The sequence below is a fragment of the Natrix helvetica genome (genome assembly GCF_964273705.1).
Source record: "Natrix helvetica genome assembly, chromosome: 2".
Classification (NCBI taxonomy): domain Eukaryota; kingdom Metazoa; phylum Chordata; class Lepidosauria; order Squamata; family Natricidae; genus Natrix; species Natrix helvetica.
The window spans coordinates 37,830,873-37,845,672 of record NC_138552.1 but is presented as its reverse complement, the minus strand read 5'-3'; the positions used below and the strand labels follow the sequence as shown (position 1 = coordinate 37,845,672).

The 14,800-nt window shown below is 38.3% G+C and overlaps 1 protein-coding gene across 3 annotated transcripts in view; it reads left to right on the top strand.

The window, feature by feature from the left end:
• The first annotated feature begins 291 nt into the window (after positions 1-291).
• Positions 292-14,800, top strand: part of OCLN (occludin) — a 37,109-nt gene continuing 22,600 nt past the window's right edge. The window contains exons 1-4 of one of the 3 annotated variants that reach the window (XM_081945199.1): positions 292-440; positions 2,873-2,950; positions 3,986-4,697; positions 6,211-6,369. In XM_081945199.1, coding sequence (XP_081801325.1) covers positions 2,901-2,950; positions 3,986-4,697; positions 6,211-6,369 — 921 coding nt within the window. In that variant the 5' untranslated portion in view covers positions 292-440; positions 2,873-2,900. The other 2 variants (XM_081945197.1, XM_081945198.1) reach the window with 2 other exon arrangements.

Genomic DNA, 14,800 nt, shown 5'->3' with positions numbered 1-14,800 from the left:
AGCGCCTCTTCTTTCTTTGATATCCCGCCTTCACGGAAGCCAGGCAGGAAAATAAATTGCTTCCCCTTGGAAGGGCTGGCTATCTAGATGGCTACAGTAAGAGGAAAAAGCTGGACAAGCCTTAGTCTTAATTATTTATTACCCGGGCTGCTGGTGCTTGTGGTTGAAACTGTCAAGACGGCAGCGAAACAATCCCTGGAAACAGATCCTGCTTGCGTTAAAGGGACTCTCCCGCCCTCAAGGACTCATCCGACCAACCTACGGGTTGCCCGCGGGCGAGTTTCAGGTGTTTGGGTCACACAGAGAGACAAAGGCGCTTCTCTTCGCATCTCAGCCTCTTGGGTGCCTTCGCGCCCCGCCCCCGAATTTGGCCTGGAAGAAAGCGCTCGGCCAATGGAGCCGGAGCGGGGCGAAGGCGCACCTCCCCTCCCTTTGCTCAGGTATGTAGGTATTGCGCATGCCCTCTCCGGGCTTGGGTGTGGCGCGCGCGCGATAGCCTGCCTGGGCTGCCGAAGGAGGCGATGCGCCTCTTAAAGAAGTGCGAAACCTCAACAGGTGGCTGGAGCTCCGTGAAGGCGAGGTAAGGTTGCCTTTCAGCGGAGCTGGTGGTCAGGGCTGAGCAGCAATAGAGGCGCTCAGAGGTGAGCGCGTAAAGGGGAGCCCGAGAGGAATTCTTTCCCTGATTGTTTTTGCTCTGAATTGACTCTGGTCTGAGATAAGCGCCCCTGTGCCTGTCGCAGTCGCGCTGACTTTAAGGTTTGGAAAAGTACGTCGGTCCCACCGCCTCTGAGCCGCATAGCTCTGATCTCTCTGGATCAAACTAGTTCGTTCAGGCTTCTCCTAAAGTTGAGCAATAGTGGCCGGAGGATTGGGGGGAGGGGGGAGCCGAAAGGAACGCAGGAATGGAGGGTGGGTGGGTGGAATGTGCCTCGGTTTTCTCTTTTATTTTTCTCCCTAAGTTTCAAGGGATATTTGTTTATCCCTTGATCAGGATCCCTCGGGGATATTTATACCAAGTGACAATCAACTTTATACTTTTGAACTTGGAGGGTACGTTTCAAACAAGCAAACTGCATTCATGATTTAGATTGATATGTGTACTAAGCCTCAGTCTGTCTACTTTTCCTCTGGAAAGAATTTCGGTTAAAGATCCATTTGTGAAGACTTACCCTGTTTCCAAATACCAGCTAGCTACCTTTCTTAGCAAATATAGCTGCATTTCGCAGGTGGCAGAGATGGTTTTTCAAAGTTGGCAAATAAACATCTCTGTAGTTATTCTACTGCTCTCTGTTATTTATTTTCAATGTAAGGCGGGGGGGGGGAGCCAAATAATGAGATATCATGAGAAGTGACAAAAAATCTTACATGTTCCATAGCATTTTATGGTTGAGAAGATTATGCCACATGAAAACCTTGTCAGGAAACATCCAAAATTGTATGCTACCTTAACTTTTGTACTATACCTACTCTACATAAATTTCTTGATAGCAGTTTAAGCATTTGATAAACATAGTACATACAAACTGATTCCATAGCCAGTTTTTAAAGTGCCACTGTTCTCTTCTACTGATACATCTTCTAGTAAAGTTAATGTCTATGTTCCTTTACTATTAATTTGAGTTGTATGTGTGTCCAAATTAAATATATCTTGCAGGTACTTGGATCTTTCTGCTCTTTGCAAATGAAATCATTTTGTATTTTACATTGTACTGTGTTTTGCAGTATATGGTTGTGAACATCTTTAAGTTTACTCTTAAAGTACCAAAGACAAACCTTCAAGAAATTTGCTTTAAAAATGAAGTCTTTACTATTAGGCTGTGTTAACTATAACAACAGCCCCAGCTTCTTGCAGTGTTGCCATTCTGTCCATTAATGTGATTCTTTTAATAATCTTCCTTTAATTTATTCAGATATGTTTTAAGTAAGCACATTTATGGTATTAATACTTTGGTGTATTAATGTAATATAGCAATTTATATGTTATTATCATCCTAGTTCTGGTTCATAGTTGCAAAACATTCTGCGCAGCATTGTTTTTTACTATATTTCATTATTAAAAAAACAACAGGTGTTTTGAGAGCAAGAATATTTTTAAATATTAAACTATTTTTCTATTCTTGAGGTACCCTTAGTAAAAAAAAGTGCATACCTTGTCTGTAGTTTTTTTTTGATTATTACTTTTCTTGAAAGAGGTGAAAATTCGTTTCATTAACAAAAGGAGCATTATGAATGGAGCTTCTTTGTCATTTCCTGCAACTTCCTTACTTATAAAATATGTTCAGAATGTAAAAGTGCAGTTTTTATCTAGACTAAAAAGACTACTTACTATAAAAGCTTTGAGGAAGCGGGATCTGTGATGCATATTTCAGTGGAAGTCTACATATGTTTGAAATAAATGCCAGAGAATGCAGAAGAATTAATCTCCAAATTATACCTCATTTAGGGAACTACCTCATTTAGTGACCATTACAAATGTTGATGAAAAAGTAACCTTGCAACCTATCCTTGCATTTATGGTACAACCTTGGCAGGTGCATAAAGCAAAGGAAGTAAGCTCATGAGCAGAGTTCAGTTTCACTTAGAGACCACTTCACTTATGAAGTGCTGGAATAATTGGTCTCAATTGTGGTCACTGAGTGAGGAGTGCCTGTATTTCTGTAGATTGCATAGTGAATCTAAATAGTTGTCTGTGAATTACCAGAGTAAATTATACAATTAAAAATAGGTAACTCAAAATAGCTGATTGCAATATAGAAAATTAATAATTCACCATGAACTTAATCTTGAAAATTAGCATTTCACATAGTTATTAGTATTTTGTTTCAATTAAGTTAAAATATTAAATAACTTACTGGAATATTTTTCTTTATAGGTAAAAACGTCACAACCCAAGTTCCACTATGTCACCCAGACCTTTTGAGAGTCCTCCACCCTATCGCACAGATGAATTGTAAATATCTATTTCATTTACTATACATAAGTAAAGTACACTACTGTGTTTCCCCCAAAATAAGACAGGGTCTTTTTTCTTTTGACCCCCAAAATAAGCACTTGGCCTTATTTTCAGGGAGGTCTTATTATTTTTGAGGTGCAGGAGATGGCGAGTGTGGTCATCTCATGGCTTCTGCTATGTTGCAATATTTGGGAGGGGGTTATTTTCAGGGGAGGACTTATTTTAGCGCATGTGTTCAAGAGTCCGATTGGGCTTATTATCCGGAGAGGTCTTATTTTCGGGGAAACAGGTATATATATGGATTCTGGCAGTTTTTCCATTGTTGATATAATGTCTTAATTCTTCATAATGACAAAGCTATTAAAATGTATGTATAGTGATTAGTGTATTATATTATGACTAAAGCTAAGATGCACTGTAGCATCTGCTCATTTTGTTAAAAACTTTTATATATTTCCAAAATAGATGAATATTTCACAGCAGGCACACAAATGTTTGGGAGTTTTGAATCTCATGAAATACAAATTTGAGTTGAAAGGGAGGTAAAATGTACTTCCCCGGTGACAGAAATATCACAATAATTGGCCATAGCTTCATTTAACCAAGGTATTTATTTTGATGAAGCAATATTAATAGCTGATCCAAACTGACAGCTCAATTTAATGAATATGTTAATAAAATATATTTTCTGATGCATTTTCTAATTTTCTTCCATATTTCTAAAAAGTACCATTTATGGAAATGACTTCCATCTCACCACAGCTTAATGAGTATTGCACATAATTCCCTACTTCATTAAACCTTTGGTCAGACATTAGCAGCTAAACACCACTTAATGATAAACATTTTTGGGAAGCAGCAAGGAATCTTATGGACTTTCTACATGCATATTGTATTTGATCATGGCAGATTATACATGTGAATATGTAGCATATATAAATATGTTTTGGAGCAGTATAAAGAAGTAAACTTGATGTTTAAATGTATTTGCTTTGATAAAATAGTGTCTAATCGTTCCTTTAATCTTTGTAGCGTACCTTCACACTGTTTACCAAGCAACAATACATTTAGTGGTGAATTCCATTCTCAGCCTATTCACTCTCAACCAGCATATTCTTATTATCCGGAAGATGAAGTGCAACGTTTCTACAAATGGTCCTCCCCACCAGGAATAATCAAGATCATGTCAATTCTCATACTAGTCATGTCTATTGGGGTCTTTGCTTGCGTTGCTTCTACTCTGGCTTGGGATATGGACATGTATGGAACTGGTTTCGGGTATCCTGGCTATGGAGGTTATGGAAGCAGCTATGGAGGTTATGGAAGCAGCTATGGTGGATACCTTGGCGGCAGTAGTTTTGGAAATTATGGTGGCTATAATAGTGGATATGGCCTTGGAGGAAATTATATTGATCCACGAGGAGCAAAAGGCTTTATACTTGCAATGGCAGCTTTTTGCTTTATTTCTGGATTGATAGTTTTTGTGATTGGTGTTACAAAGACTAAGATGGCCAGGACCAGGAAATATTATCTCTTGGTGATAATAGGAAGCGCTATATTGCTCTTCTTGATGTTCATTGCGGCAATCGTATATACACTAGCAGTCAACCCAACTGCACAGTCTTCTGGATCAGCGATGTACAATCAGATTTATATGTTGTGCAGCCAGTTTTACACACCCACAACTACTGGGCTCTACGTGAATCAATACTTATATCACTACTGTGTGGTGGAACCTCAGGAGGTATGTAAATAAATTAGTATCATCCCCAATGCAAACTATTAGTTGTATTTGAAGTAAAAATAGAATTAAAACTTAGTTTTATGCAGAAATGATTTCACTCGTCTGTCCAGGACACAGAATGTTAGCCACCCATTTTTGCAGCAGTATGATTTTTTAAAATTCTTACTATAGGGAAACAACCAAAAAAATGGAAATGTCTTGGTTCTCATTCCTTATAAACAGATTCTCACACAATGCTCACCAGATGTTTGATGTTTTTTGGGGGGGAGGGGGGATATTGGTGCTCTGTAAGCTTGTTTGTTTTCTTGCAGACATTCCATGACCCAAACTAGATAGCATCATCAATGCTCCAACACTGTCGATGTTTTGGGCTACAACACCCATAAAACCTGCCATTATCTATGGGATTATTGAAATTCCAGTACAGTTCATTAGGAGAATACCACCTCCATAGCTACCCAGTTTAGCTAAAAATTAAACTACAAAATGAGATGGAAACTAAAACTTGGTTTATTCTATCATATAAGTGCAGGAAATTCTGTAGATGGATAAGAATTTTAGATATATCTAATGCATTTGTAAGGGCTCAGTGACTAAGTGTAAGTGGCTCAGTGACTAAGACACTGAGCTTGTCAATCAGAAAGGTTGGCAGTTCGGCGGTTCGAATCCCTAGCACTGCGTAATGGAGTGAGCTCCCATTACTTGTCCCAGCTTCTGCCAACCTAGCAGTTCGAAAGCACATAAAAATGCAGGTAAAAAAATAGGAACCACCTTTGGTGGGAAGGTAACAGTGTTCCGTGTGCATTCGTCACTTAGTCATGCCAACTACATGACCACGGAAACATCTTTGGACAGCACTGGCTCTTCAGCTTTGAACTGGAGATGAGCACCGCCCCCTAGAGTTGGGAACGACTAGCAAATATGTGCAAGGGGAACCTTTACCATTAATGCATTTGTGAAGCTTAATTCTTTGTAAGCAAACAAATATGAGTGGGGAATCTGGAATTTTCTGATCATTAAATGGCTTTTTATAATTTTATTGAAAAAAAATAACTTTATTAATATTTTGATACTATATTTAAAATGTATGTATTTGCCTAGAAAAATATACTATAGATTAAACATGGAGAAGATTAGATTCTTCTTTCCAAAAAGCAGTGTTCCACCAGACTGAGTTCAATAAAATAAATATGAGGAACATATTTATTTAGTGCATAAATATTATTGTTAAAATAATTCATGCTGTGGGCATGTAAATAATAATGCTTATTTCTATGTTTAAGAAGCTCTTTCCTAATTTGTTTAGTTTTCCATATAAATCAAAATTTAGTGGCAATTTAGTTTCCAATATAGTGGAAACAGCAGGTTGAATATATTTTTGAATCTTGCATTTTTCAGTTACCATATAATTCCATTTTGTTTATTTGTAATTTGAAAAGACAGACATTCTATTTAAGATTATTTGTGGTTGTAAAAGCAGTAGTCTAAACATACTAATCTGCTTTTTCCCCAGGCTATTGCCATTGTGTTAGGCTTCCTGATTGCTGCAGCTTTGGCTATAATAATATTTTTCGCAGTAAAGACCCGAAGTAAAATAGGTTACTATGGCAAAATGAGTATACTCTGGGATAACACAAAAGGTTATGATGAAACTCCTAATGTAGAAGAATGGGTAAGTTAACTATTTAATGTTTATTTGGGACTGTTGCAGCATTTGTGATTGTTTTATAAATACGTGCCATGCTGAAATATGCTTTGCGGTAATGTGCAGGTGTTGATGCCACTTAAAATCAGGCAGAAATATTTTTATCCCTACTGGCATTACATTATAGCCAATTGTGAATAGCCATCAATTTCAGTGTTTCTTAACCTCAACAACTGTAAGAAGTGTGAACTTCAAGTGCCAGATGGCTGGGGAATGCTGAGATTTAGTCCAGACTGATCTACGTGATAGTTATATAATTGTTGAATTGTTGGAGGAGGTTTGTAGAGAAATAAATGAGAGTGAAAAGAAGAGAATGAGTAAATATGTAAAGAGCTGCAAAGATTGCTGCAGAAAAATGTAGTTGTCTTTAGGATTTGTCTCAGGATCAGCTGTTGCTTTGTGGGAGCATATATGCTGGCTGCCTCCATACTGATTTTGTTAATGGCTAAGTCAAGGCTCTCTCCTTCTCTGCCAATTATATCTTAATGCATCTCTGTTTTTCTCTGCTGGAAGGCAGTTGAGAATGTATCTACATCAATCGGTTTCTATGAGAGAAAGATGAATTGTATATGAATGAATGAATTTTTATTACAGCCTCTGGCCAATCAGGATAATATATGCAAATAAACAATTGCTTTTATAAGTAGAAGTTATGTTATTTTATAGGTAATTCATTTTAATAAGTAGCTATTTAATTTATATTGCATCTTGGCTTTGCCTCTATTGAGAGGAGGAATGTAGGTTTGGGCAAATGTCGACCTATTTATACGTCCATCCAACTGCATGCAAATGTTTCAGCATATCTGGTCAAATTGTCTGTTTCAATGGATTCCTGAGTGAAAAGAAGTTGATACAATTCCACATGACACGAAGTTAAACAGCCCATTTTTTATTGTTTATGTACAGTTTACCTAAATAAGAATAATTAATATGAGAGAACACTTTATCCACTTCATTATTTTATTAAAAAGATAACAGTTATAGAGAATGCTGCTTATTTGGTTGTTTCATATGGAAAGCCACATTTTCAGTTTAAAACATACTGACTTGGTGGCTGAGGGTTTTCAATAATCCACCTGTGAAGTTCTTAAAGGGAAAAAAAATTCAAGGGGCACAAAGGACTAGGAATGCCTCTCACCCTAACCTGTGGTAGCACAGAGGGTGTTGACCACAGGTTAGAGGGTGAGGGCATTCCTGGCACTTTGTGCTGCAACGAATAAAATAATGAAGTTAGCCTTGAACAACTCAAGTATACCAACCAAATGGACTATAGCAATTGAAGCAACATTGGCCTGGCCTGTTAATTTTATCTAATTTTTAAAATGTTAGTGTTATATTAATTGGGTTTGTTTTTTGGATTGTTTCTAATTTCCTTTTAACTTTTGTAATATGTGTTTTTTATGTGTTTTTTAATGCTGTACGCCGCCCTGGGTCCTTTGGGAGAAGGGCGGCATATAAATCCAATAAAACAAACAATAAAACAAAACAAACATTGGCAGGAAAATGTGCCTGGATGTTGTGTTCATGATACCCTGGGCAGTCGGATTTAACAGAGTTGGAAGGGAACTTGCAGGTCATCTAATCCAATCCGCTGCCTAAGCAGGAAACCCTACATCAGGTGTGTCAAATTCAAGGGCAGGGGCTGGATCTGCCCATGGGGTACTTAGATCTGGCCAAAGGGCCCCCCCTGGAAACAGCAAAGGACTGGCCTACGGTGCTTCTGACAGCGAAAACGAGCTCCCAAGCTCCGTTTTCAGCTGCCACAGGCCCCTTCAACTCTGGCAGTGAAAACGGAGCTCAGGAGGGCCACATGTGTCCCTCCCAAGCAACATTTTCACTGGCAGAGGGTTACAGAGGCTGTTGCAGCCGAAAACTGAGCTCAGGAACCTGTTTTTGCTGGAAGAGCGTTTGAGCCACCACATGCACCCCCGACAGGAGTGACGCCGAGCTGGCCATGCCCACCCTGGCCCCTCCACCCCAACCTCCCCCAAGGTCAAATACAACCCTGATGCGGCCCTCAATGAAATAGTTTGACATCCCTGCCCTCCACCATTTCTGCATTTCAGTGCAGTCTCTTCTTGAAAGCTTCCAGTGGTGAAGCTCCCACAACTTCTGAAGGCAAGCTGTTCCATTGGTTGATTGCTGTCACTGTCACAAAATTGCTCCTTATTTCCAGGTTGAATCTCTCCTTGATCAATTTCCATTTATTATTTCTTGTCTGGCCTTCAGGTGCTTTGGAAAATAGCTTGACCCCCTCCTCTCTATAGCAGCCCTGGTATCCAAAACTGATTATTGGCTTAAATAAGGCAAGGTGCCACTGTAGACAAGCTCTTAGGTAAATCCAATTTTTCTTCCATTCCCATGTTATGTCCTGTGCTGCCTCACAACGTCAAAATATAAGAGGCTTCCCTCCCTGGACTTAAAAGATTGCCATTACAACTTTTTCATCTGAAAAGAAATAGGCATTATAGGTTGAAATCAACATTTTTATAGTATTAGAAATAATGAGGTAATTTACTTTCTTAGTTGTCCATTATGTAGAGGACTTGGACACTAAAAATAGTAGCATAAATATATATAAATTGCCTGTTTGTGTTTGTACTATTCACTGCATCCTGGCACCTTATGATTTAACCGGGACGTTGCTTTTGCATTGACCTTTATCAAGAAGCTGATTGTAAAGAGACTGATTACTTCATCTAGAGCTTTAAATGAGACAAAGTGAATGTTTCGGTGAGACAGTTTCAGGGCGTGTACTTTATTAGCTAATGAACTTGTTTACTCATATTTCACCTGATAGAGGAGAGAGTAAAACTGAACAGCAAATCAAATCCTAGTGAATACCTTGTAGCTGTGGTTTTTGTGTTTATCACGGAGCAGTAATTTGTATTTGTGCGTAAGTGTAGACTCTTGAATAGTTCCTCCCTCATATTATGATTTTGGTCTTGGTTGTAGTTTTCTTTCAATTCTGTTGACATTTTTGTTCTTGTTTTGCTTTTTGCTTTACAAAATAAGTAGAGAAGAAAACCACATTCCGGTGATTAACTTTTACTTAAGGTTTATGTGTTTGTCATGGACTAACAATATTTTGTGGAAGTCATAGCAAAGGCTGTGTAAAGAAATGTTTTGGAGAAAATCTGTCCACACAGGAGGCTTGGTGGGAGGAGCACTACGGCTTACAATACAATACAATAGCAGAGTTGGAAGGGACCTTGGAGGTCTTCTAGTCCACCCCCTGCCTAGGCAGGAAACCCTATACCGTTTCAGACAAATGGCTATCCAACATCTTCTTAAAGACTTCCAGTGTTGGGGCATTCACAACTTCTGGAGGCAACTGATTAGTTGTTCTAACTGTCAGGAAATTTCTCCTCAGTTCTAAGTTGCTTCTCTCCTTGATAAGTTTCCACCCATTGCTTCTTGTTCTACCCTCAGGTGCCTTGGGAAATAGTTTACTCCCTCTTCTTTGTGGCAACCCCTGAGATATTGAAACACTGCTATCATGTCTCCCCTAGTCCATCTTTCTATTAAACTAGACATATCCAGTTCCTGCAACCGTTCTTCATATGTTTAGCCTCCAGTCCCCTAATCATCTTGGTTGCCCTTCCCTGCACTCTTTCTAGAGTCTCCACATCTTTTCTACATCGTGGCGACCAAAATTGAATGCAGTATTCCAAGTGTGGCCTTACCAAGGCATTATAAAGTGGTATTAACACTTCTCCTGATCTTGATTCTATCCCTCTGTTGATGCAGCCTAGAACTGTGTTGGCTTTTTTGGCAGCTGCTGCACACTGCTGGCTCATATTTAAATGGTTGTCCACTAGGACTCCAAGATCCCTTTCACAGTTACTACTATTGAGCACGGTACCACCTATACTGTACCTGTGCGTTTCGTTTTTCTTGCCTAAATGTAGAACCTTACTCTTTTCACCATAGAATATCATTTTATTAGATAGTCCCCAATGTTCAAGTTTGTCAAGATCCTTCTGTATCTTTAGCCTGTCTTCTGGAGTGTGGGCTATTCCTGCCACGAATAGCACACAAGTGCTTCTTTGCACTTGTGTTGTCATTTTTTTCCTCTGTTTCTCAGAGGACTTTGAAATGTACATAACAACTTACTCAGAATTACTCAGTATGCAGAGCCATTTATAGGACATTAATCCATTTCTCTTAGATTATAATTGCTAACCAAAATTGCCTGAGGACTAAGCAGAAAACCGCAAGATTGATGTTGTCTTCTTTCTGTCCACTAAATGGCCTTGGTTACAGAGACTAAATACAGTTATTGTAACTGATCAAAACAATAAATGGCTTCAGCAGTGCCGAGTGTGTTGAGCTGTAAAACCTGGGAAGGTGAGCTGTCACAGGATTTGCAGTAGAGATGGTCAAACCCTATAAAGTGCTTTATGTGCATTGCACAAAAGTCATTTCCCACAGTTTGGAGCTGATTATGCCCTTACAGCTTTTGAGCCCCAAAGCAATTGAGGCAGAGCCATGATTTTCAGGTCAATCTGGGTGTTGTGAAGCTGCTGGAAGTTGCTTCTGAAATGTCCCAAATCATTCTGAGCCCCTTAGGCAGGCTGGGTTTTTTGGACATTGTAATTTCTCTATAGCATTTTCAAAGCAGAATGGAGTATCAAAAACAACAACAGAACACTCTCTCATTGAGAGTTGCCAAGCACTGTTGTTTGCCTTAGTTCAAATAAGAATGAGTAGTTTTTACTTGGAAAGGGAAAAAGTTTCTTTGAGGATAAGAGCAAACAATATATTCTTCTATTTTTTTCCTTGCATCCAGTAATGGTAATGCCTTAGTTTATCTAATGCATTCCCTTGGTGCTGAAAAATACCATATGAAACTGAGACTGTTATCTTTACTTGGATTTAGTGAGTCCACAGAGATATAATAATGTATCTATATTTTATGAAGAAGGTACATCCCCCTATCCCAGTGGTTCTCAATCTGTGGGTGGGGATCCCTTGGGGGGGAGGTCAAACGATCCTTTCACAGGGGTCGGCTAAGACCATCTGAGAACACATATTTTCGATGGTCTTAGGAACCGAGACACCAATTTTATGGTTGGGGGTCACCACAACATGAGGAACTGTATTAAAGGGTCGCGGCATTGGGAAGGTTGAGAACCACTGCCCTATCCCCAAATCAAATCTATGTGACCTTATGTTATTTCTTATATATTGTTCTGTCTGTAGCTAATGCCAGAATTAGTGAATCACTATAATGCTAAATTATACAGGGCCAGGTGATGTTGTATGTAAGGCGTGTCCAACTTGTGGCCCAACTTGGGTCGCATGCAGTTCTGGACAGCTAGTAATGTGGCCCCATAAGATCATAATGTATATGAATGGTGTTATTTATATACATTAACTATATTAGATATTTTATGCACGGCCCGAGACAATTTCTTTTAATTCATTGTGGCCCAGGCAAATCATAAAGCTGGACACACCTGAAATAAAAGGATTAGATTAAACCAGGGAGATTTAGATTGAAATTCAGTCTCAAGCATGCTCCTGTGGAGGCAACGTATCTTACAAGGATGTCATTGTTGAACTACCATATACACCATCTTTAAGTTCCAGGGGGGAAGGGTAAGATTTAAATGTAAAAATAGTAGTCTAGCAGTATTTATTCTAATACTACTTATTGACTTAAGTAGTCAATAAGTAGACTACACTAGTAGTCTAGCATTATAAGAAAAAGTCTAGTATTAAACTGAGATATTTTCCTTATTGTACTAAATTAATGCACCACAATTAATTAATGCTTCCTGGTTTGTGACCATCTATAGTTGGTGGTTGTATATTTAACAGAAAAATGTCATTCACCATGTGACAGGATATGTTATTAGAAGCTCTGAGTGGGTGTCCATACAATGATTCCCAGATTGCTAAACCATTGCTTAGTTTATACTATATATGAATGGGCCTTATGTTATTTGGGAACAATCAGAAACATCCACAATTCTTGATTCAGTGTTCCATAAACACCTCCCAAACAATTTAGTTAGAATTCTTTCATGTTATGACAGATAAACTCAGCATAAATTTACACCTAAGCATATAGATAGATCTACCAAGAATAGTTATATGATACTGTGTTCACATTCAGATTTTATATTTTTAAAGTCTAAGTGTTAAAAGGTAATCTACCACATTCTTTCTTTACATGTCTATTCTATCTTTTTCATAATTTGGAGTTTGGGCTATTTGCTTATAGTAACAGTACTCCCACCATAAAGATCAACAACAAAAACACTTATGTATTCTTTTTTTAATTCAGTGTAGAATGCTGGGAACATGGGAAAGACTTATTGCTAGAGAATTCTTTACAATAAAGTAGTTTCCCCCAGCACTATATAGTTAAGGTTTTTTTGTTTTTTTTGAATAATTTCATTTTCACAGAGCAAAAAAGATAAAGCTACCATATTTTTTGGAGTATAAAACGCACCAAGGTTTTGAAGAGAGAAAATTTTTTTAAAAAAGCTTTTGCACTCTGCAAACCTCCCAAAAATGGCCCTTTTTTTGCAAAAACAGGCCCGCTCCCCCCCCCCCAAAAAAGGGCATGAATAGCTCTTAGGAGACTTGTAGAGTGCTCCTGGGGGATGGGCCTCTCAAAAACGAGCAAAAAATGATCCATTTTTTTGCAAAAATGGGTCCACTTTTTTGTCAAAAAAAGGTCATGGACATCCATTAGGAGGCTTATAGAGTGCTCCTAGTGGCTGGTGGGGGAAAATTGAGCGAAAAACGGCCCGTTTTTTGCTCATTTCTGGCCTCCCCAGCCCCCAGGAGCTCTCTGAAAGCTGCCTAAAGGCTATACATGGCCATTTTGGTGAAGGGGGCGGGGTTTCAGGAGTCAAAAAATGCTGTATTCAGTGTACAAGACCCACCCACATTTTCAGCCTCTTTTTTGAGGGGAAAAATGTGTCTTATACTCTGAAAAATACGGTATGTAGTGTGACTTTTCTTCCTCTCACCCCAGTTGAATGTACTTACCTTGTTAATATATTGTTTAACTATAGTTTATTGAAACATTGTGAGCTGCCTCACATATAATGTAATCTATAAAGTACAATTTACAGATCGCATAGTTCATTTTATATATCGCACTAACCCAGAAGCAAACCAAACTTGGAATGCTTTAGCATAATACAAGACCACACCAGAGCTGGCTGCTTCTATCGCTGTGCTCTGGAAATCTGAAATGCTATCCTGTGTATGTGAAACTTGTAGGCTATTAGCAATTCCTTCTCAATTTAAATTTGTCTCAAATCTTTTTGAGATGGCAATGTCACGAAACAAATCAGAGAAGAATGTCAAGCACTTAAAAATACCTTCCCCTTTTTCTTTGAAAAAAACATTTCTAGAAAGCTGCTTAAAAAGCTTGAAAAACCAGTTACACTATCTTTTTTGTTTTCCCTTTCTGTTAGCGGAAATCCTAAAGTGAATCTAGACTGATACTAGTTTGAGAGTTAAGTCTATATAACACTGAATATTAGCTGCAGTTTGGAAATATGCTTTTGTGGTATGTGGTTATGCTTATAACATATACTAGCTTATAAAATATAGTAGGTTAAAGCCATATTCTTAGTGGTCTCTTAGGTCCATGTACATATTAAGCAGGTGTTGAATAATCTTAACCTAACTACTGTTGTCAGCAAGAAATATTTTGCCCTGTTTATAATGTGAGAACACAGTTAACCTTGGTTAGCAAATCTAACTCAGTATACAGTGGTGCTTAAAAGTTTTTGAACTCTATTGAATTTTTAATATTTTTGTATAAGGATGACCTAAAATGTGATCTATTCTCCACACAAGTACTAAAACTAATTAAAGAGACCCCAATTAAACAAACTTGTCAAAATCATTATACTTATTCACTGATTTTAGAGGGAAATGGTCCAAAGCCACATAATTGTGTTTGGTAATGCTCAGTACTGGTTTGCCCACCCATCCCTCCTCTCCTCCCCTGGGTCAGCAATAACAGCAACTAAATGTTTCTGACAACTTGATCAGCCTTGCACATCAGCTTGGAGGCATTTTAGCCTTTACAGAACAGGTCCAACTCAAGGATGTTGATAGGCTTCCTGAAGAACTCAGGCCATTCCACAACATTTTTATAGGTTTAAGGTCAGGACATTGCCTTGGCCATTCCAAAACATTAACTTTCTTCTGCTTGAACCATTTTTTTTTTTTTTGGCCATACAACTTGTGTGGTTTGGGTTGTATGACACATTTTCTCTTGAGCTTCAGTTCATGGATAGATACCGTGACATTCTGCTATAGAATTTGCAGGTACAATGTTTTTAACTCATTTGCTTAATTGGGTTCTCTTTATCTAGTTTTAAGATCGTTCTTAGGCCATATTTATGCAAAAATATTGAGC